The following is a 24849-nucleotide window of genomic DNA, read 5'->3' on the forward strand; positions in this document are numbered from 1 at the left end:
ATTCATGAGAGACACAGAGAGGCAGATTCCATCCAGGGAGCCTGACGTGGGACTCGATCCCAGGACTACAGGATCAGGCCCTGGGCCGAAGGAGGCGCTAAACCGCTGAGCCACCTGGGCTGCCCGAGATAATGCAATTATACTCTGCATATTTACCCAAATTTTTAAAAGCGAGCACACTTTAAATTTTTATTTAGGCGCGGGAGGTTTAGTAATAGAGGATTTAAGTAGTTACTCCCTTTTGAGAAGACAACCTGAATCAACTTAAATTTTTCGTTCTCTTTGACTTGGAAATTCTAATTGCAAGTTAGTAAATTTTTTTTTCTTAAAGATTTATTTATTCATGAGAGACATAGAGGCAGAGACAGGCAGAAAGAGAAGCAGACTTTTGGCAAGAGCCCAGTGCAAGACTCAATCCCGTACCCCGGGATCACGACCTGAGCGGAAGGCAGCCACCCAGGCGTCCCTAAAATTTTTTCTTAATAGCAGCCATTTTGGGGATCCCTGGGTGGCGCAGCGGTTTGGCGCCTGCCTTTGGCCCGGGGCGCGATCCTGGAGACCCGGGATCGAGTCTCGCGTCAGGCTCCCGGTGCATGGAGCCTGCTTCTCCCTCTGCCTGCGTCTCTGCCTCTCTCTCTCTCTCTCTCTGTATGCCTATCGTAAAAAAATTAATATTAGCCATTTTGGCCTTTGTAATTAAAACGGAAAAAAAAAAACCCTTCTTGATGGGATGAGCACTGGGTGTTATACTTTATGTTGGCAAATCGAATTTTTTTTTTTTAAAGACTTTTATTTATGCATGAGAGACATAGAGAGAGGCAGACAGGCAGAGGGAGAAGCAGGCTCCATGCAGGGAGCCTGACGTGGGACTGGATCTCGGGTCTCCAGGATCAGGCCCTGGGCTGAAGGTGGCGCTAAACCTCTAAGCCACCGTGGCTGCCCGGCAAATCGAATTTAAACAAAAATAAAAACGAAATGGTAAAAAAATCTAAATGTACAGTGATAGACAAATACTTTGGTAAATTATGGAACATTCACTTAGCAAAACAGTACATAGCAATTGAAAAGAATATACTACAAGTGTCAGTATAAATAAGGAAAGGTAACTATTCTCAAGAAGAAAAAAATCTGCAGGATAATATAAATATAACTCCTATTATGGGAACACATCGGAAACATTTGCCTGTTCATTTGTGATTGGTTAAATAAACATTTAGTTTGGATTACTTCAGAGTTTGTACTTAGAGAAGTGTCAGTTTTCACATTCCCAATTTTTGCAATTCTCCATTGTTTCTAAATCTTTGTGTCATAGTTCTATATTACTTTAGTATTATAAAAATGTTAATTTTAGAAAAGTTTTAGAATTTCTTTTAAAGATTTCTTTATTCATGAGAGACAGAGAGAGAAAGAGAGGTAGAGACACAGGCAGAGGGAGAAGCAGGCTCCATGCAGGGAGCCCGACGCGGGATGCGATCCCGGGACCCCGGGGTCACGCCCTGGGCTGAAGGGCGGCGCTAAACCGCTGAGCCACCCGGGGTGCCGGAGTTTTAGAATATTTAATGATGTAGATATTCACAGCATTGTAAATATTAAAAACTAGTCTCATTTTTCTTTCATGAAATATACTTAAATATATTTGAAAATTTGGGGAGAATATATTGTTAACAATGCTAAACTCTGGGCAGCCCCGGTGGCTCAGCGGTTTAGCACTGCCTTCAGCCCGGGTTTGATCCTGGAGACTGGGGATCGGGTCCCGCATCCTGCGTCGGGCTCCCTGCGTGGAGCCTGCTTCTCCCTCTGCCTGAGTCTCTGCCTCTCTCTCTTTCTGTGTCTCTCATGAATAAATAAAATCTTTAAAAAAAAATTCTTCAATGATTTATATGTTTTCTAATTAACTTTTTAATTTTTTTTTTAAGTTTTAAGAAGGCTCTCTGCCCAACATGGGGCTTGAACTCAGGACCCTGAAATCAAGAGTCACACTTTACCACACTTTACCAACTGAGCCAGCCAGGCACCCCTGTGTTTTCTAATTTCTATACATTAAGAATTTATTGCTCACATAATTTCTTAATAGTATTTTTTAAAGATTTTATTTATTCATGAGAGACACAGAGAGAAAGAGAGGCAGAGACACAGGCAAAGGGAGAAGCAGGCTCCACGCAGGGAGCCCAATGTGGGACTCGATCCAAGGACTCCAGGACCATGCCCTGGGCTGAAGGCACATGTTAAACTGCTGAGCCACCCAGGGATCCCCAATAGTAAGAGTATTATATTTATATTCCCTTCAGGGATTAAACCTCATTCACCTGGGATGTCAAGCTTTGAAAAGTGAATTCAGCATCTGGTCCAGAGAGCTTAGGGGAGGCTGGGCAGCCCATTCTGGAACCTTGCCTGTCTGGTTTCAGGAATAAGCTGATCTGACCTTGCCATGGCAGGATGTATAAGTTCACTGAAGGATAAGAAGTGGAGGGGATCTGGGGCCTGGTTGGTAGAGCACTCATATTTGATTCTTTACTGTAGAGAGGGTCTACTGAGAATCCATCCTGTTACAATGTGGGGGTGGTGAAAGGTGCACTAATCCAGGATTTAGGGCAGAGATGTTTAAGTATAGATCACAAAAATCATTTTATAAATGCAGGGTCTTGGGCCCCAATCCTAGAGGTTCTGGTTTAGGAGGTCTGGGGTGCGACTCAAGAATTTGCATCTTTTACAAACTTCTCAGAGAATCCTGAGGCAGGAAGCCCAGAGAAAACACTTAGAAACAGATCTGGAGTGTTCCTGGCTTACAAGTATTATGCTTGCTGGTAACCCTCAGTACATTTAGGTCTTAGGTCAAATTACATCTGCTCAGAAAAGCCTTCCTTGAAAACTTGTACTAAAATAGCTCCTCTACTACAACCCACGTACTAGGCTTATTTCTTCATAGCACTTAACTAACATTCTATATGTACTTATTTTACTCAGTCATCTTCACTAAACCATATGCTCTATAAAGGCCATGACTTGGCCTGTTTCATTCTTTGATGTGTCCCCAGTGATTACAATGGTGCCTAGCACAGTGCAGACGCTCAAAAAATATTTTTATTTTTTTAAAAAATATTTTTAAAGGAATGAGTTACTCAACGTGAAGTTGGGAATTGAATTCTGCCATAACACTGCATGGCAATTTTTTTGGAGTCACAAGTAGGATTTGTAAATTGGATTGTATATCCCCCTATCTTAAAGATTTTCTTTGAGAGAGTTATGTATGCACACAAACGTGAGGGGGTGGGTTGGTAGAAGGGGAGGGAGAGAGAATCTGGAGCAGACTCTGAACTGAGCACAGAGCATAATATGAGGCTCAGTCCCCTGACCTGAGCTGAAACCAAGAGTTGGAGGCTTAAGTGATTGAGCCACCCAGCCTCCCACATATTCTTATATCAAGGGAAATAACTGGATAAAGAGAGAACAAGAAAAAAAAAAGAACAACAGGCCTTTTGCTAGGAAAACTAAGATATGCTATCATCAGACCTGCTCAAAAAGAATTGATAAAGGAAATTCTAACAAAAAGGAAATGACAGAAGGAAACATGAAACATGGCGAATGAAGAAGAGGAAATGAAAAAGGTTAATATAGGGATGCACGGGTGGCTCAGAAGTTGAGCATCTGCCTTTGGCCCAGGATGTTATCCCGGTGTTCCAGGATGAAGTCCCACATTGGGCTCCCAGCATGGAGCCAGCTTCTCCCTGTCTATGTGTCTGCCTTCTCTCTGTGTCTGTCATGAATAAATAAAATCTTTTTTAAAAAGTAAGTATATCCTCAAACATAACAGGCTATTCTTGAGTTTTTAAAATTATATTTAATGGGATGCCTGGGTGGCTCAGCGGTTGAGTGTCTGCCTTCAGCTCAGGGTGTTATCTCAGAGTCCCGAGATTGAGTCTCATATCGGGCTCCCTGCATGGAGCCTGCTTCTCCCTCTGCCTATGTCTCTGCCTCTCTCTCTCTCTGTGTCTCTCATGAATAAATAAATAAAATATTTTAAAAGATTTTAAAGGGTGTTAAGCATCACTTGCTGTTAGGGAAAAATAAGTTAATACCACCATTATATGCTGCACACACCTGATAGGACATCTAGGATCAAATATGACTGTGCCAAGTGCTAGAACCACTGGAGCATCCATACACTGTTGGCGGGAATGTAAATTAGTATGGCTATTCTGGAAAAGTTTGGCAATTTCTTATAAAGTTAAAAACACAAACATGGGCATTTATGAAAACTTATGTTCACTCAAAACTGGATTCATAGCATCTTTATTCATAACAGTGAAACACTAGAAACAACCCAAAGTCCATCAACATCGAACAGAGAAATTATGGTACATTCATAACAAAAGAATACTACTCAGTAACAAAAACTAAAACTATTTATATGCCCAACAAATTGAATGACTCTTAAGGGCAATTTGCTGCATGAAATAAAGCCTATCCCAAAGGTTACACTGTATTATTCCATTTTAACAGAATCCTTGAAATGACTAAATCAGAGTGATGGAGTACTGGTCAGTGGTTGCTATGGGTCAGGGTTGTGGGGGAGAATGTGATTATAAAGGGGCAGCACATGGATGTTTTTGTGTTGGCACAATTCTGCATCCTGATTGTGGTGGGATTTACAGGAATCTACATATGTGGTAAAGTTTCTTACTACTCTACACTAAAAAACAAAACAAAACCTCACATAAATGCATGCATAAACTAGTGAAAACCAAATAAGGTCTATAGTTTACTTAACAGTATCGTACCAATGTCATTTCATTGGTTTTGATTGTGTATTAAGGTTATGTAAAATAATGTCAATGAAGAAGCTAAGTACAAGTACTCAGGAAGTTTGTATACTTCATATATTTTGTGAGTCTAAAATTATTTCAAAAAAATTTAGAAAAATCATGTTATTTTTGTAAACTACTTAACACTAATTATAAATTGAATAAATACACCCAAATATGTTAAATTACATTTTATAAATATATTCCTTTTTCTTTTGGCTGAAAGAGATGACTTTAGGACCTAAGTAATGTAAGTGCCAATAATATAATGACACAAGTTGGACACAGAACACCCCTGCATGAAACTTTAATCAGTGTTGAGAACAGCCTACTTTAAAATTATGGCATCACTGAGAATATGGCTCAAGGTATCCTGTCCCAAAATGGACATCAGGTATAGTTTAGACTTGTGATGAAATACTCAGGTATGCATCATTTTCTTGAGGTTTCTTTCCTTCAAAATTTCTGATATTTTGTTATTTTCTCCCCATTTAGTGTGTTCATGAGGTTTTTTTTTCCTGTATGAATTCATGAGAAATGATGAGGCAGAATGTATTGCTAAAATCCTGCCATATTTACTGCCATTTTCCTTCAACATGAGTATCACACAATTATTGAAGTTTTGCTTCTAGGCAAAGGCTCTCCCACAATCATCACATTGCTACTGTGTGTAAGCTTACTGGTGGTCTATTTTGATCACTGATGGGACATGGTCTTTATTCCCATAGGAGGCTTTTCTACTCTCTCCATCCATAAGAATTCATCTTAATATATACTTTTCAGATATGTAATTACTTAGAAATGTTTCCTCAGGACTTTTCTGCATTGAACATATAAGGGTATTTTTTTCCTATTTTGACATACAATGTGAGGTAATTGATCACTGAAGGCACTAGCACATTCTCTGCATTCATTAAACGACACTCCTGTGCAAATTCCATAATTTTCCAAGGGTGAAAACCTAGCAACAGGCTAATTAATCTATACTGACTATATTCAGGTATCCTTGGAGCACACTGATGTCTTATGAGTTTACTGAACTATCATGGTGTGTACCCTGCAGGAGTTCACTTGTATGTCATGAGTTCAGATTCTCTGCAAAGGATTATGTGCCTTGACTTAAACATTTATTGTGTGTATAAACAAGGCTTAAATAAATAAATAAATAAATAAATAAATAAATAAATAAATAAACAAACAAGGTTTGACAAATGAGAGAAAGGTGGACCCCCATTATTGAATCCATAGAGTCTTTCTATTCTATGAATTCTTTGATGTACAATGGGTGCTGACTTGGTATTAAAGGCTTTCTCACATAATCTGCATACATAGTTTTTCTCCTGCATACATTCCCTGGTGGGTAATGAACAGGATTTTCCAAAGTACAAATTAAGGAAGTCAATCCTGTGTGAAATTTCTTATGTTGGATGAGGCATATTTTCCTCCTGAGGGTGTGACCATATTCATTGTGTCATTAGCGTTTGTTTCCATTATGAGTCCTCTGATGTACAATAAGATTTCTCTTTGAGGAGAAGCCTTTTCCACAGTCACTGCATATAAAAGGTTTCTCTCCTGTATGAGTTCGCTGATGAATGATTAGTCGGCTTTTCACAGTGAAGCCTTTACCACATTCATTGCATGCGTACGGTTTCTCTCCAGTATGAATTTGCTGATGTAAAATGAGCTCAGTTTCCATAGCAAAGCCTTTACCACATTCATTGCATATGTAGGATTTCTCTCCTGTATGGATTTGTTGATGTACGATTAAATAGCGTTTCATGGTGAAGCCTTTTCCACAGTCACTGCACGTAAAGGGTTTCTCTCCAGTATGAGTTCGCTGATGTACCACAAGGTTGCTCTTAAAGGCAAAACCTTTTCCACATTTATTGCATATATAGGGTTTCTCTCCTGTGTGAGTTCGCTGATGTAACATCAGTCCACTATTCACAATGAAACCTTTCCCACATTCACTGCATTTATAGGGTTTCTCTCCAGTATGTGTTCGCTGATGTACGACCAGGCGACTCTTCAAGGGAAAGCCTTTCCCACATTCACTGCAGATGTAGGGTTTCTCTCCAGTATGAGTTCGTTGGTGTATGATGAGCATGCTCTTCACGGTGAAACCTTTTCCACATTCACTGCATATGTAGGATTTCTCTACCGTATGATTTCTCTGATGTACAATGAGATTACTCTTCCTGGGAAATCCTTTTCCACATTCGTCACATACATAGGGTTTCTCTCCTGTATGAGTTCGCTGGTGTTCAATCAGTCGACTCTTCATTGTGAAACCTTTCCCACATTCATTGCATATATAGGGTTTCTCTCCTGTGTGATTTCGTTGATGTATGATGACATAGTGCTTCGTAGTGAAGCCTTTCCCACATTCACTGCAGATGTAGGGCTTCTCTCCTGTATGAGTTCGCTGGTGTATGATGAGCATGCTTTTTCCAGTGAAGCCTTTTCCACATTCACTGCATACATAGCATTTCTCTCCAGTATGATTTCGCTGATGTACAATGAGATTACGCTTCCCTGGGAAACCTTTTCCACATTCGCTGCATACATAGGGTTTCTCTCCAGTGTGAGTTCGCTGGTGTTCAATTAGACGGCTCTTCATGGTGAAGACTTTTCCACAATCATTGCATATAAAGGATTTCTCTCTTTTATGAATTCTCTGATGTTCATTGAGCCTGGACTTTCTGGAGAATACCTTCGCACAAATATTGCATCCATAAGGTTTCTCTCCCGTATGAACTCTGTGATGATCTGTGAGTTGAGACTTCTTAATGAAGGCTTTTCCACATTCACTACATACATGAGGTTTCTCTATTTCATGAGTTCTCTGATGCTTAATGACTCGGGACTTATTGCTAATTGGTTTTGCACTTACAGGGAATTTAACAGCAGAATGAAAATCTTCATGCTTATCATGCAGAAATAATTTCTCATCTCCACTGAATTTAGTAGAGTTTTTAATTTCATAGCTTCTGCTTTGATTGACTAAACTTAAATTTGATTTCAAAGTTTTTATACAGAACTCAAACATATGATTTTGCCTTAAAGGAAAATGACTTTTGCTTTGAGGAACAGTATTTCCAAATGCATTGTGTTTGTGGTATGGTTCCATACCTAATTTTGGCATTCTTGGATTTTCCCAATGACCCTGCAGGTGATTATCAACTTTGCTAGTTTCTAGAAAAGAAGAGAACAATGAATCCTTTTATAATCTTGTTTTGCATCAAACTTTAAAAAATTCTTCGGTGTTTCCTAAAAATGATATTTTAGTGACAACTCTATGATGATAGTATAAATGAAATGCCATATATAAATGTTCCTTATGGGGAACCTACATGGCTCAGTGGCTGAGCATCTGCCTTCAGCCCAGGTCATGATCCTGGGGTCCTGGAATCAAGTCCTGCATCAGGCTCCCTATGCTTCTCCCTCTGCCTATGTCTCTGCCTCTCTCTCTCTGTCTCTCATGAATAAATAAAATCTTTTTAAAAAATAAAATAAAAGTTCCTTATCTCTTATATGTTGGTAAAAACCATAATATAAATAAACCAAAAGGCAAAAGCAGGAAGTATAAATAAAATTACACAGTTGACAATGTATATAGATTTGCTGCTAACTAGGAACTCACAAAATATGTAGAGATAGTAAAACATGCACAAATCATTTTTGGCAGCAAATGACAGGGTTGCAGGAACACCATTCCATAGTACTTAGAAAGACACCAGATCATAAAGGTAAAAGAGACTACTACCCAGAACTATAAGGGTTGCATTTGTTTACTCCAAACTGTTTACTGAATAGCTCCTGTGTACAAGGCAGTATGCTGGTGTTTGGAATATATAACAGTTAAGGAAAATCAAATGAAGAAAAAAAGAAAAAAGAAGGGGGTTGGATATTGTGAAATCTGATTGAAGGAGCAATGGAGACTGAAAGTGGAGGGAATTAGGATATATTTGCATCAAGAAAAGACAGTTAAATGATGAGTTCAATGGAGAGTGGTTAATAAAGAATGAGGAATCAAGGATTTCCCTGCTACCTACATGGCTTGAGCCACTGGGTAGGTAGAGGCATGTCGAATGGAGATGAGGAATATTACTGAAATCCAGGATGTACAGGGAAAAGTCTGTGTTGCAGAATATAAACTTTGAGAGGATTATTATAAGATAATGTAGTACAGACTACAAGGTCTGGTTGGAGGTATAGATGGAGATAGCAGTGTGGAAATAATATATACCTGTTATCAAGAAAAGAAGACTGGAGAAATGTTGGGAGGACACAGAGAATGAAAGATGATTAAGGTACAGAAGAAGGTTTTAGACATTCCAACATTTAGTCTGGGGATTCTTAGAGAACCCAAATTCTGACTAGAGAGATTGGGGAAATTTGCAAATTGAGGTGCACAGAATAAATATATAAAGGTGCATTTGTTACCTATCAAGTAAGAAAGTAAGGTCTTCAGAATTAAAGTGAGCTGAGACAGACTCTTGCAGAATAATCCTGTTCCTAAATTTGCCTTTCTGTAGACCATCAAACTAACTTTCCACAAACATCAATCAGATTTAGTGGACAACATCCCAACCTTAGTCAAGCTGTGTCATGTTCTCATATGTTCCATTCATACTGACTAAGCTGACCATGATTGGTAGGAAATTTTGCAGCTGGCCAGCGTACCATGTAGCCATCTTCAGAAGCTAATATGCTCCTGCATATGGAAACTGTCATGTTAATCACAATCTGCATTCAGTAGAGAAATCATCCCCAAGCTTCTACCATTTTAGTGTCCCTGTTATACTGTTTCCTCACTTGCCACCAGCAGCATCTAGTTCAGTAGTTCTACATTTGTGTCTTGGTTATACCAGAGGATGAACTTCCTCCTTGAAGACCAAGGTGTGTCAGCTTTACCTTCAATTTTTCTTAGAACATCTAGCTATTCCTTACTATTGCTACAATACCACTGTTCAGGTGAAAGGTCATACAACCTAGAGCTACAAAAAAATACAAAACCAAGCACAACCCTCCACCATGCTACCTCAATTACTCACACATCAGATCGAGTCATCCTGGCAATAAAAGTGTACATTATCATGAATACTCCTATTTATCCATGTGTCTACTACACTGCTTCTCCTGTAGACACTTTCTAATGCTGTTTTCAACCAGCCAGCTTCAAGCCACTCTGAATAGTCAACACCATGCCTTGCATATTTTCTATTTCATGCTTTCATTCCTAATTAATGGTGGCATCTTCCTAATTCAAAATGTAGATGTACTCTGTATATACGTGTTGTCATTCGATTCTGATATGGTACAAACATAAACTCTATTTCCTCTTTATTTCTACATTAATTCCTTTATTGTTCATTTTCATAGTTACCTTCCATTAAAATTTAATCCAGAGAGCGGCCTGGCCCTTGCCACTGGCTCCAGGGAAGTTATCTCTAGGCCCTCAGAATGTCCTACCTGATAGAAGTGCCTTTGTTTGCCTGGGGGCTCTGGCCACTGGATATTCTAACGTGATTTATGATGGAGACTTTGGACCATGCCATGTCCATTCCAACATCCAGACATTCAGAGAAACTGGAAACTATAGGATTAGCCTGATTTCTGGCGGGGCTAGAAATTAAAGTTCAGTCATGAAAGCAATGTGTGATGAAGCCCCAGTAAAAACACTGGACACCAAAGGCTAAAGTGAGTTCCCCTGGTTGGCAATACTCTTTGCATATTGTCACACACCATGGCTGGGAGGAGGTAATGCTGACCATGAGTCTGGAAACACCATGTCTGGACCCTTCCTGGACTCCATATGACCCAAGAATTCAACTCTCACTGACCAAGGGTGACTTCCACAGTTACCTGGCTTGCCAGTTCTCACTCACCTGGCCGGGTTCCATGGAGGACTTCCTTCTGTTTTGCCCACGGTTCTTCTCCCTGTTCCAGCTTGGAGAGTACATCTGGTTTTCTGGCTTGATATCCTGCTCATTGGAAAAGACAGAACACTTAGACTCATTAAACTGGGCTAGGTAGGGTCTGTCAAGATGGGAGAATGCTACATTTGAGGGACTGAGACAGTTTTCACATCTACAAAGCAGAAGCTTCTCTCTCAGGAAAGGGCATATATGATACTGTAACATAATGATATATATTTGGTCTTTGTACCTGGTTCCTGCACAGAGCTCCTAAGGCCCTTGTAATTTCCTAAGTGACAGCCATGATATGCATATCTTCTATTATAATATTTGGTCTAAGTTCCAGTTCCTGACAGAACTTCTAATACCCTTGGACTCTCCAGAGTGAATGAATGTCTTTCTGTAAACTAATGACTGGTGGCAGAGGCCCGTATAGAGCTTTAGCATGGGGGCTCGTTGCCAGAAATAACTCAGCAGGTCAGAAGGCTGAAACCTTCAGCTCCAACCCTCTCCCCCTGCCACTGGAGATTGAGTTAATCATGATTTAAGCAATCATGCCTATATAAAGAAACCTCCATAAAACGTCCTAAACCACCAGGATGGGAGTTTCCAGGTTGGTGAACACACCTGAAGTGCTAGGAGGGCGGCATACCTAGAAGGTCATGGAAGGTCTACACCCCTCCCTTCATACCCTGCCTTATACATCTCTTCCTTTCTGCTGTACCTGAGTTTTATTCTTCATAATAAAATGGTAATCTTAAGTAAAGTGCTTTCTTCAGCTCTGTGAGCTGTTCCAGCCAAATACCATACCTCAAGGGGGTTACCAGAATGCCCAATTTATAGCTAGAGTGAAGTGTGGTTACCCTGGGTATTGGCTACCCAATACTTGCAACTGGCATCTGAAGAGAGAGCAGTCCTGTGGTACTGAGCCCTTAAACCTTTGGAGTCTGATACTAACTCTAGGTAGTGTCAGAACTAAAATGAATTGCAGGATACCTCACTGATACCTGAAGAGTTGGAGAACTGGTTGTTGGTGTAGAAAAACCCACATGTTTGGCACTATTTATGTTGGTAGTAAGAGCAGCTCCTCGTACATTAGACCCTTTTATTCTGTGCCAGAGGAGGCACTGAGAAATTGCCAAGCACATACAGAGAAATGCAGTGACTCTGAAGTGTAAGCAGCTGAGAAAGGAAAGGCTATTGACTGGGCATCCTTTGAGTGACACAGGGAAGCTATCCTCACCCACTGACACCAGATTCCTATAGTTCTCCAACATCACGTCCCGGTACAGGTTCTTCTCGGCGGGGGCCAGGAGCTGCCACTCCTCCCAGGTGAAGTCCACAGCCACATCCTCCAGTGTCAGTGATTCCTGTAATAACAGAGTCCTATTTAGTATGAGTGTTTCTCTTTCATTGATTCATAAGGAATATAAAGGAAATTGTTATATTAATAGTAACTACAATGCTGAGACAAATTCTGATGTATAGGTGATGTTTTCGGATTTTCAAAAGTAATTCTCTGACACTAGCTGGATGGCATACAATTCAGCTCAATTCTGTAGTGTCACTTTTCACAGGTTAGGGGTTCAGTCCCACAGACTTCCCCTGCCCTCACTTCAGACACCAATCCAAGTCCATGTTGTCACCTGTGCTTCTAACTGGCTACAGACTGGAGGTTCCAATGACTCCCTCCTTGGGTTTGATTAATTTGCTTGGGTGGCTCAGAGACCTCAGTTTACTTACTGCATACTAGTTTATTATAAAAAGGATATGATAAAGGACACAGATCTCATCCAGATCAAAGGGACACATAGGGCTAGGCACAAGGGGCATGTCACCCTCCCAGCACCCAAGTCCACCAAGCCAGAAGCTCTCCAAACCACACACCTTTGGGATTTTATGGAGGCTCCATCACATAGGCATGGTTGGTCATGAACCCCATTTCCAGCCCCTTTCCCCTCTCTGGATAATGGGGATACAGCTGAAAACCCCACACTTCTGATCATAGGTCTTTCTGGTGACCAGCCCCCTTGGAGCCCACCCAGAGTCATGCCATTAAAACAAGAGATGGTCCTATCACCCAGGAAATTCCAAGGGATTTAGGAATTTTGTTACAGATGAGGTCAAAGACCAAATATTTGAACAAAAGATGCCTCTAGTACTCTTTTCACTTATAGAAGTACAAGGATTTTAGAAGCCTGTGTTAGAAACTAGAGGCAGAAACCAATGTATGTTTCTTATTCTTACACTAAAGGTTAACATCATATTAGATATACTTAAGAGATAATTAGTGAACTAGAATATGAATTTTAAAAAATAACCAAAAAATGAACCAGATACACAAGAGATAGAAAATATAAAGGAGAGTTAATAAAGAATGAGAATAGAAGCACCTGGCTGGCTCAGTGATTGAGTATCTGCCTTTGGTTTGGGTTGTGATCCTGGGTCCTGGGATTGAGTCCTGCATCAGGCTCCCCCTTTGGGGAGCCTGCTTCTCCCTCTGCCTACGTCTCTGCCTCTTCCTGTGCCTCTCATGAACAAATAAATAAAATCTTAAAAAAAAATAAAGAATGAGAATAGAATAAGGTCTATATGTAGTTTTTGGAAGTGATTATAGACAATCAGAGAAGCAATGTGAAGATCTCAGAATGGAGAAAACTTTAGAACTGACTAAACATCCTACAACAGACTTAGTAACACAAGCAAAACCAAACAGGAAGTCTGTTTCTAGACTCATCACTGAAACTATAGAACAGATTATGAAAACAACCAGAAAGAGGAGACTCATTACCACCTTAAGAAAGACAAAATTTAGTGAAATAAAAATGGTAGAAGCCAGAAAATGTTGTGATAAATATATATTTGGTCTTTGTCCCTGGTTCCTGCCACACAGTTCCTAAAACTGTGGCAATCTCTGGAGTGATGAGTGTCTTCTGTATCCTCATATGACAACTAGAGGCTGGAGGCCTTTACATAGCTTCAGGATGGGAGACCTGAAAGATTCCCCAACATCCAGGGAAGGAAGAGGGACTGCAGGTTGAATTAAATCACCAATGGCTGGTGATTTACTCAATTGTGCCTGTATAGTAAAACTAGCATAAAACCCCCTAAACAATAGGTTTGGAGGGACGCCAGTTTCTTCCTCTGCCTATGTCTCTGCCTCTCTCTCAGTATCTCCTGTGAATAAATAAATAAAATCTTAAAAAAAATAGGTTTGGAGAATTTCCAGTTTGGTGAACACACTGAGGTGCTGGCAGGGTGATTGAGGGAGGACGTCATCACCCCTCTCCCCATATCTTGTCATGTGCATCTCTCCATTTGGGTATTCCTGAGTTGTAGCCTTTATTTAAAAAAACAGTAAATGTGTGTAAAGTGCTTTCCTGAGCTCTGCGAATTGTTCTAGCATGTTACCAAACCCGAAAGGGAGTTGTGGGATCCATCAAATTTACAGCTAGTCACCACAAATATAAGTGACAACCTGGGACTTTTGGCTGGCACCTAAAGTTAGGGCAGTCTCATGGAACTAAGCCCTCACTTATGGGATCTGATGCTAGTTGCAGGTAGGGAATGTCAAAGTTGAGCTGAATTGTAGAACACACAGTTGGTGTTCACAGAGTTGCAGAATTAGTAGGTGTGAGGAAAATATAAACATTTGGTGTCAGAAGTGCTATGAATAAAAAAAAAAAGTGCTATGAATAAAAACAGTTTAGGAGTGTGGAACATCTTCAGTGTCCTGATCCTATGGTCATGCAGCCTACACCCAAATGCCACCAGGAAATGAACTGAGACCTATTTGTCAATGGAACTGCCGTATCAGGGGAAAACTGATGGGATAATCTATCCCTGCATCATGTAGAGATTACTACATTGAGGGGAGAACAGACTTGGTAGAGGCTGCAAACTTTTTTTTTTTTTTTTTAAGATTTCATTTATTTATTTGTGAGAGAGATCACAAGCAGAAAGAAAGGGTAGAGGGAGAAGCAGACTCCTCACTGAGCATGGAACCTGATGGGGGACTCGATCTGGGATGAGTCCCTGAGCCAAAGGCAGACACTTAATTGACTGAGCTACCCAGGCACCTGAGGCTGCAAATTCTACCTGTTGATCTTAACACATTCTGATTATTTCATGTGAGATGGAGATCCATTCGGAAAAATTAAAACTTAGGTTCCTACTTAATTTCACACTTGAAAATACCTTTTTCCTGTTTAAAGTTCTAACCATAAAACAAAGGAACCTATGGAGGCAATACAGGCAAATATGAAGTATGTTCATGTCACAAGCCAAAATCCATGAAGAAAATAAGTAATGAATTTTGTATGAGGAAAAAGTTAAAATATCTGTTTTGAAAAAGATACCATGGACAAAGCAAAAAATAAAAGTGACAAGCTGAAAAATGTTTTTTGTAAACAAAATAAAGGATCACTATATAGTGGATATAAATAACTTATTAATCAGTAAGAAAAAAATTTTGGTGGGGGACACCTACGTGGCTCAGTGGTTGAGCATCTGCCTACTGCTCAGGTCGTGATCCCAGGGTCCTGGGATCAGATCCTGCATCGGGCTCCCTGCAGGGATCCTGCTTCTCCCTCTGCCTGTGTTTCTGCCTCTTTCTGTGTATCTCTCATGAATAAATAAAATAAATCTTAATTTTTTTTAATGTAAAAGGCATTTCATGAGAGAAAAAAAATCCACTGGCCAATGAATAAACAAAAAGGATTCCAATCTCAAAATAAGGCAAAAGAATATTGGACCACTGGGAATGTTGAACATTATGCAATCTAATAATGTCCTATTATTAACACTGGCGGGATCCCTGGGTGGCGCAGTGGTTTGGCGCCTGCCTTTGGCCCAGGGCGCGAACCTGGAGACCCGGGATCGAGTCCCACGTCGGGCTCCCAGTGCATGGAGCCTGCTTCTCCCTCTGCCTGTGTCTCTGCCTCTCTCTCTCTCTGTGTGTGTGTGACTATCATAAATAAATTTAAAAAATGTTTAAAAAAATATTTAAAAAACACTGGCAAAGATTTCAGACATAGGTGATCCACATATCACTTAGGAGGCACTCACTAAATGCCTTACATAGTTTAACTAATTTTGTTGTGTATGACTATAAACAAATGGAATTTTATAGAGTTAATAGTCACCCATCAGTTGCACTCATTATTCCTTTAGATGTTTGAATTATGCCATCTTAAGCCAACACATTATGTTCTTTGGAATATGATTCCATTGATACACAAAATGTCGTAATAGGTGTGTTTACAAATACAGATGTACATAAATCCAAATACATTTCAGCAGCCCAGGTGGCTCAGTGGTTTAGTGCCACCTTCAGCCCAGAGCATGATCCTGGAGACCCAGGATCGAGTCCCACATCAGGTTTCCTGCATGGAGCCTCTTCTCCCTCTGCCTGTGTCTCTGCCTCTCTCTCTGTGTGTCTCTCATGAATAAATAAAATCTTTAAAAACAAAACAAAACAAAAAACGAAGTACATTTGTAAATGGACATATGTATACAGACATACACAGTTTCAGTGACAGCAAGAACGCACCAAACATCTGCTAAAGTGGGATGAGGGAATAAGGAAAGGGGACACAAAGAGGGAATTTACTTTTTTGCCCACATGTATTCCACGATGAGGATTTTTTTCCTTTAAAAGGTAATCTTGATGGGAAATATCAGAGGAGGTGACAGAACATGAGACTCCTAACTCTGGGAAACGAACAAGGAGTAGTAGAAGGGGAGGTGGGCGGGGGGATCGGGTGATGGGTGACGGGCACTGAGGGGGGCACGTGAGGGGATGAGCACTGGGTGCTATGCTACATGTTGGCAAATCGAACTCCAATAAAAAATATACAAAAAACAAAAAACAAAACAAAAAACATATGAGGGTCCTCTATATAATTCTGGGGGAAATAAAGGTACTCATGATAAAAAAATAAATAAAAGGTACTCATAAGGGGCTCCTGGGTGGCTCAGTCAGTTGAGCATCCAACTCTTGATTTCAACTCTGGACATGATCTCAGGGTTGTGGGATAGAGCCCCTGCAGCAGGCTCCATGCTTGGAGGGGAATCAGCTTGGGATTCTCTCTCTCCCTGTACCCCTCCCCTCACTCATATGTTCTCTTTCTCTAAAATAAATAAATGTTTTTTTTTTTTAAAAGGTACTCACGAGTCATTTGTATAATTACAGGAAACAAAAGCAATAAAGGAAGAGTAGGTAAAGGGCAGCCCCAGTGGCACAGCAGTTTGGCGCTGCCTGCAGCCTGGGGTATGATCCTGGAGACCCGGGATCAAGTCCCACATCGGGCTCCCTGCGTGGAGCCTGCTTCTCCCTCTGCCTGTGTCTCTGCCTCTCTCTCTGTGTGTCTATGAATAAATAAATAAAATCTTTAAAGAAAAAAAAAAGGAAGAGTAGGTAAAAATTAGATCTCAAAATGGGAAAGGATGATGCATCTTATGAGATAACATGAAGTTATACAGCAAACACTCTGGTACCTGATAACTCAAGCTCTTACCAGACACAATTTCTTGCAATATTCTAAAGCCAAATCTGTAGTTTAATGATAGTTCAGCTACTTGTTCGTGGAGCCTTGCATTGGTCCCCTGCAGAAATTGTGTTCCCTAAATTTGCTTGGTCTATTCCCACAGGAGATTCTGAGAACTCTGTAATAAACAGCAGTAGGAAGTCTGCTGCTGCCTTTATTAGAAGGCTACTGCTCAAAACACTGTCCACCCCAGTATCTCTAATAATATAAAATTTTTCCTGACTCCTCAGTGCCAGAGGAACCTTTCTGCTTTCTCCTCAGTCACTGCATATCACATAATTCTCTTGTGTTGGTTGTCACACATATTAGATGCAGTGTGACAGCTAACGTAAGCCAGAGGATCCTTCTGTTATGTATTGTTCCAACATTAATCATTAACTAGGAATCATATGAACACTATGGTTTTTTTATTTTTTATTTTTTTGGAAGTGGGCTCCATGCTGGGCATGGGCTTGAACTCATAACTCTCAGACCAAGACCTGAGCTGAGATCAAGAGCCAGATACTTAACCAACTCAGCCACTCAGGCACCCATGAACACTATACTCATGATTCTACTTTGCCATGGTGTTGGAGTTAGATTCAAAGTTTATTTTCTCTAGATACTGAACAGATTTTTTACAAGCCTCTACAAATCCATCTGGGAACAAAGGAGAGAATAAAACAAGACAAAAATCACCTGGGCATTGATCATTTTCTTCTGTTTTGAGAAACAGCCAGCAACTGAGATACTGTTTGTGTCTCTTCCAGATATGCTCTAAATTTCTAGTTAAAAATCTAGTCACCAATCAAAAGTGGTCCAGAGATGGCACTACCTAGGTTCTGGAACCTCCTTTTTCTTCATTTATTTCTTGTCTCCTGTCAGGACCTGTGGGCCAAAGAGCAAAATAACTTTCAGTGTTACATTCTCTCTTGCTATACACCTTAACACATGATCCCAGAATTTCTGTCTCTTTTTTTGGTTCCCCAGAAATCATGCCTTAGAAGACCCTGAATGTGTAGGAGCAAGTAAAGGAGAATCAGAACAGAACAGTGGCAGGTGATTTTCAGATCAATTTTAGAAATGAAGCCATTAGGACAGTGAGGAACAGTGAATTTCTCCTTTAATATATTGCTCTCCTCTCTCTCTTTTTTTAAGAGTTTATTTATTTATTCATGAGAGACACAGAGAGAGAGGCAGAGACACAGGCAGAGGGAGAAGCAGGCTCCATGCTGGGAGCCCGATGGGAGACTCGATTCCAGGACACCAGGATCCTGCCCAGAGCCGAAGGCAGCCCCTTAACCGCTGAGCCGCCAGGGCGTCCTGCTCTCCTAACTGTTTAAGTCTTTACACACCCTATTTACATAACATTTCAATATGAGAAACAATGTGCATCCTGGGAAAAAAGGGAAGGAATATGAGCTATACAAATTGAAGAGAAAAAAAAAACTTCAAAAAAATGAAAAAAAAATTTAAAACACCAGAAAACACAAATACTGGGAAAATAGCAGCCTTTACGTGTATATATATAACTTGAAAGGAAATACCCAAAAGAACACACAGTAAAGGGATCTCTGGGTGGCTCAGCGTAAACCGCTGAGCTTTAGCGCCTGCCTTGGGCCCAGGGTGTGATCCCTGCACGGAGCCTGCTTCTCCCTTTGCCTATCTCTGCTCTCTCTCTCTGTGTCTCGAATGAATGAATGAATAAATAAATAAAATCTTTAAATAATAATAATAATAATAAAGAATACACCATAAAATTACAGAAGGCTAAACAGAATATTAAATAAAAGGTTAATTAATTTTAAATCTTAAAAAAAAAATTTCAATCTGCTGAATCAGTCAACTCCCCCAAAGCTTTCATTTCTGCAGGTTCAAAGGGATGGAATGATGTGAGGAGCCAAAAGAGATTAGAAAATCATATGGAGGAGGGATTTGGGCCTGAAGCTTTTGAGGAATGCTAACATTCAACAACTCTGTTCCAGGAGCACGAAGCAGTTAGGGTTCCTGAGCCTCCACGCCTGTTGTCACACAACCCTGCACAAAAGACAGGCCATCACTCCCACTGGATCAATACCAAACCCAGACCAGCTCCACTCGTACACTGACCTCCCTTAACGGTTCCACCGTCCCCGAGCTCCAAACTATTCCCGTACCCGCGCGAGACACCACCTTTATTGACAAACACCATCCGTTAGCTGTCAATCACCTACAAGAAGACCCTAAACCCTGACCTCAGGACTCTCGGTAGTTGAGTTGTTCAGACTTTCAATCACTGAACACCAGAGCCCCCTATGATTGACCCCAAAGACACCTCGACTCCTCCGTGCTCACCTCCAAAAAACGCACCCGCCCCACGAGCTACCACTCACTGGAGCAACAACTTACCCAGAGGCCGAGAGGCCGCCCATCTCCCCCCAGCCCTTTTCGACAGACCCACACGCGGACTGGAATCTCTCCTGAGCCTGCAGCGACCTCTTCAGGGCCCAACTTACTTCCCTAAACTTCCTTCGCTCTAGTCCCCTCACTCAGACTCATCTCCGGAGAACACCTGACGAGGGTCAGCCGCGTTTCTGGCGCGTTTCTATGGAGAACCGAATACGGGTTTCCGGCTCTCCCTTATGAGGTCATATGTCCGCGCCGCCGTCGCCTCCACGCCCTGGAGGCCGCCATCTTTGCACACCTGACGTCCTGAAGGACGGCCGGCCGCGTTTGCGCGGTGACGCGACGGTGAGAGTGTAGCCGGAACACCAGGGCTTCCTGGCCCTGAAGTTTTTTTTTTTGTTTTGTTTTTTTTTATTTATGATAGTCACACACAGAGAGAGAGGGCAGAGACACAGGCAGAGGGAGAAGCAGGCTCCATGCACCGGGAGCCCGACGTGGGATTCGATCCCGAGTCTCCAGGATCGCGCCCTGGCCAAAGGCAGGCGCCAAACCGCTGCGCCTGGCCCTGCAGTTCTTAACGGGGAGATGGGAAGATGTCCAGAGGCTTAAGGTCCCGCAAGGCGGATATGCCATGGCGGTAATCTTTGAAGGGGCAGAGCTCCTCGTTATAGAGGACGGGGAACGGCGCCAATTTTTCAAAGGCCGGAGCCCTTCCCCGTCTAAGGAGCGCGGCTCCTACGGCCGTGACGTCTCAGCTCGGTGGGAAATTAAAATAACCTCTGGGATCTGCAGTCTCGATTCTCTGTGCGAAGTCTCAGGAGCCGGGCAAAAAATGGAAGCAGCCTTGATTAGAAAGCAGGCGGCGCGTTGTGGCCGGGGAGGGTTGTGCCCGGGGCAGGTGTGCGTCTGCCGGGACAAGTTCGGAGCTGGCGGTGCCCCGAGCTCCGCAAGGGTGTCTCGGGAGAGCAGGGTTTGGAAAAGTGAGCTGGTGTGGGGTGTTCGGCGATCGCAAAGCGCGCTGAAGCCACAGACGTTGAGCCCCATCCCAGCTCTGCCCCTTATCCATCTAGGCAGCCCCATGTCACTAAAGATTAGTCTGTAGTGTATTCATGAAATTAGTCGTGTGTGCACTTTTTTCCTGCAACATTCACAGAGCATAATTGCCTCTGGGTTGTTTCCAGTGTTTTAGATATTGGCAACTGGCAATCTTGGGAACATTCATGTGTAGAAAATAAAATGACTACAAAGAACTGATTTACCAGTCGTGTGCGTCTGCGTCTTTCCAGCCGTTTCCAGGTCTACAATGCACTTTTATCCCTGTTCCAGCTCATATTCTCCTCATTCCCCCAACCCCAGTACTGAGCTTAGAGGTCTCTCACCCTAAGGAACCAGAGATCTCCAGAACACAGGCTGTGGCAAAGACGTCCGGTTAACCTGTTTATTTATTATGTTCAACCCTGTGGGCCGTTATAATTTTCGGAGTGCACCTGATAAAGTCATGTAATCACAGGTCAAAGCACGAAGTTAGCTCCATCTTCACACTCCTCCATCATTACTATGCTGGCCCAGTCTCCCACCTGGGAGACTAAAATTGTTCCTGCTTGCACCCTTGGTCTGTACGAGCTCATTTTCATATGGCAGACAAAGTGATCCTAGTAAAACAAATCAATCGTGAAAATTTTCCTGTTCTCAATTATCTAATGACTGCATTACAGAATAAAATCTCAAGTGTTGAGATAACCAGTTAGTTGCTTAAAAATACATGTTGGATTGAATTTCACTGATAATGCAGGGTTTGCGGTGGAAATAGAAATATCTATTTGCGGCATAGCAAATATCCATTTCTTCTTCTTTAACCAGGATTCAAGGTTTTTAAGCAAGATACCTTTATTGGATCAAGAGAAAGACTCTGAATAGAGAACAGGAGCCCCAATCAGAAAAGGAAGAACGAATGGAAAAGGAAAATCACATGTGCAATTAAGTAGGTCACAGAGGAAATGGGAACTTTGAAATTATGGCAACTTTCAGAGGTGATAGGGCTGTGAACAATACAAGGGTTCTTCTCCAGTACACCCAAGATGAATCTTACCTCCTTTCATATTCCAGCTTTCTTCCATCTTAGACAAAGATTCTCATGCCTTTTACTTTACTTATCCTGGGGATCCCATTCCTCTTCCACTCTCCCATTTATAGGCAGACATTTAATCTGATGCACATGTACACAAAACGTTTTTTGTACAGTTATTTTAGAACTACCTTACAATTGCTCATTCTTTGCAATGATAGAACTTTATAGTCCATCAACTTCATCTTCCAAATAAATATGTAATTTTTTCTATATCACAAAGGATAGGTGATATAGAAAAGGACTCGATAAGGCAGCACTATTCAATAGATCATTTTGTGATGATGAAATATTTTATATCCATACTAACATGGGAGTCACTAGGTACATGTAACTATTGAACTCTTGAAATGTGAACACTTGATACTGATGAAATACATTTTTAATTTTAATTAATTTACATTTAAATAACATGTGGCTAATGGGTACTAAATTAGTGCAAAACTATCAAGGAATGTGTAATCAATGTGGGAAGAAAAGACACAGGTATTTTTTTAAATGTATTTGTATCCTGGATTATTTATACATTTTTTTCTTCCCAAGTTTTTATTTACATTTTTAATAACAATGTATTTAAATTAACTAATTTAGTTAACATACAGTGTAGTATCAGTTTCAGCTGTAGAATTTAGTGATTCATCACTTACATGACACCCGGTGCTCATAACATGCACTCCTTAATGCCCATCACCTATTTAACCCACTCCCCACTCACCTCCCCTTCAGTAACCATCAGGTTTGTTCTCCTTAGTTAAGAATTGGTTTGCCTCTCTGCCCCCACTCCCATGTTCATGTTTTGTTTCCTAAATTCCACATGAGTGAACTCATATGGTATTTGTCTTTCTCTGACTTCTTCACTTAGCATAATATTCTCTCATTCCATCCACATAGTTGAAATGGCAAGATTTCATTCTTCCTTATGGCTTATATGCCATTGTGTGTGTGTATACACATCTTTATCCATTCATCATTCAGTTATTTATACATTATTAATAATGTTTCCCTTGTCTCCCATTCAAATTACTCTCCTTGGGGGAAGATATTTTTAGGATCTAACTCCACATCATTCTAAATACAAACCCCATGATCCAGTTATTCCATGTCAATTTCATCTAATGTAGAGTTTACATACTTTGAGTATGTTTTTTTTAAAGATTTTGTTTATTTTTTCATGAGAGACAGAGAGAGAGAGAGAGAGGCAGAGACATAAGCAGAGGGAGAAGCAGGCTCCATGCAGGGAGCCTGATGTGGGATTCAATCCTGGGGACTCCAGGATCACGCCCTGGGCTGAAGGTGGCACTAAACCGTTGAGCCACCTGTGCTGCCCATACCCTGAGTATGTTAGATGGAGTAAGAAGATACCACTTACATGTAATTCAACTAACAACACTCATTCCAGAAGGACAAAGGCATTTTGTTTTGTTTACCCCTTAGCTGTCCTTAGCTGATAGAATAATACCAGGTACAAAAGAGGTACTTCACAAATATTCACTGAACAGAGATCCAACGTAAGGCTGTTTCTCAGGTGACTGCATAATATAAAGTCCTAAAAATCTGTGAAAGGATACCACTTTTCAATTAATCCTCCACACTATCCTAGGGAAACTGAAAGGATACATGTGCCCCAAACTCCACTAGTCAAACACTGCCTTTTCCTATCAATCAATTCTATATTACAAAGATTTTCATTCCTAGCAACATCTAGATGCCAATTATCTTATTTCTTTTTTTAATCTTATTTCTTTATAATCACCGTAGTGTTTTGCTTCACTTATGATGTTAGGCATTCCAGATTACTTGACAAAAGTGAGCACTCAATGTGAATGGAAGCTGGGATTAGTAACATCAAACTGGGGATCCCTGGGTGGCTCAGTGGTTTAGCATCTGCCTTTGGCTCAGGGTGTGATCCTGGAATCCCAGGATCGAGTCCTGCATTGGGCTCCCAGCGTGGAACCTGCTTCTCCCCCTGCCTGTGTGTGCCTGCCTCTGTCTCTCATGAATAAATAAATAAAATCTTTAAAAAAAAATAACATCAAACTATGTCTCTGTATCAACACATAAATATACACATAGGATGGAATTTATCAGGCTTTCCCAATCTCTGCATTCATAGTTCTCTCAAAATATACTTAACTATATAATGAGCTGGACTTTTTTTTCACTGTTTTTTTTTTATCTTGATTATGTTTCCTTCCCATAGGTTTTTTTTTTTTTTTTGAGACAAAATGTGACCTAATTGACCAGTGAAGCCACAATCACATTCACTACAGTTAGAAGGTTTTTATTCTCCCGTGCACGTTTTCTGCTATCTCTTGAGGGCACATATCTAGCAAGCGTCTGCTCCAAAGGACTATGTTCCTATTTGTTAGGAGCCCACTGATATTTAATGATGTCTGAGGGGCAACACATGGCATTTGCAGTGACCAAATTAACAGCATTTCACTTATATGTAATAAGCTGTAACTCTCTGTAGAAGGGTTTTCCACATTTAGAATCTACGTATTTCTAACTTTGTGCATGTCTCATGTTTAATAAGGCAAAACTTATAGGCGAAAGCTTTCCCACATCCAGTGCATTCATAGGATCTCTCTCCTATAGGAGTTCTTTAATGGACAATGAGCTGTTACTTCATGATGGTTTTCCCACATCCACTACTTATGAGGTTTCTCTTATGAGGTTTCTCTCCTGTGGGCATTTTCTGATGTTTAATGAGACCTGACTTCTGAGGACAGGATTTTCCACAGTTACTACCTACAAAGGAAGTCTTGTTTGTATGAACTCTCTGATGTCATATGAGCCCTATCTTCTGGATAAAGCTTGTCCACATTTACTGCATACATAAGGTTTCTCACCAGTACGAGTTCACCAATGTACAGTGAAACTAATCTGGGTGAAGCCCTTTCCACAATCCTTACACATGACGGGTTTCTATCAGGTATGAGTTTTCTGATATTATAAAATGAGATGTCATTTAATGAAAAAGGCTTTGCCACATTTAGTGTATCAACAGGGGTTTTCTCCTCTTTCATTTCTCTTACGTATAATGACTTCTGACTTCCTATAACATGCTTTGCCGCATTGACCTTATA

At 40.9% G+C, this 24849-nt stretch overlaps 1 protein-coding gene across 1 annotated transcript in view; it reads right to left on the reverse strand.

Moving 5' to 3' along the window:
• LOC129500212 (zinc finger protein 432-like) overlaps nt 1-18921 on the reverse strand; it is a 38773-nt gene extending 19852 nt beyond the window's left edge. Inside the window, 4 exon segments of the mRNA XM_055310390.1 lie at nt 6361-7997; nt 10694-10789; nt 11967-12093; nt 17950-18921. Of these exon segments, the coding sequence (XP_055166365.1) occupies nt 6361-7997; nt 10694-10789; nt 11967-12093; nt 17950-17964 (1875 nt within the window). The 5' untranslated portion in view covers nt 17965-18921.
• Between the last annotated feature and the right edge of the window lie 5928 nt (nt 18922-24849).

Source organism: Nyctereutes procyonoides, unplaced genomic scaffold (genome assembly GCF_905146905.1).
Source record: "Nyctereutes procyonoides isolate TBG_1078 unplaced genomic scaffold, NYPRO_anot_genome, whole genome shotgun sequence".
Classification (NCBI taxonomy): Eukaryota; Metazoa; Chordata; class Mammalia; order Carnivora; family Canidae; genus Nyctereutes; species Nyctereutes procyonoides.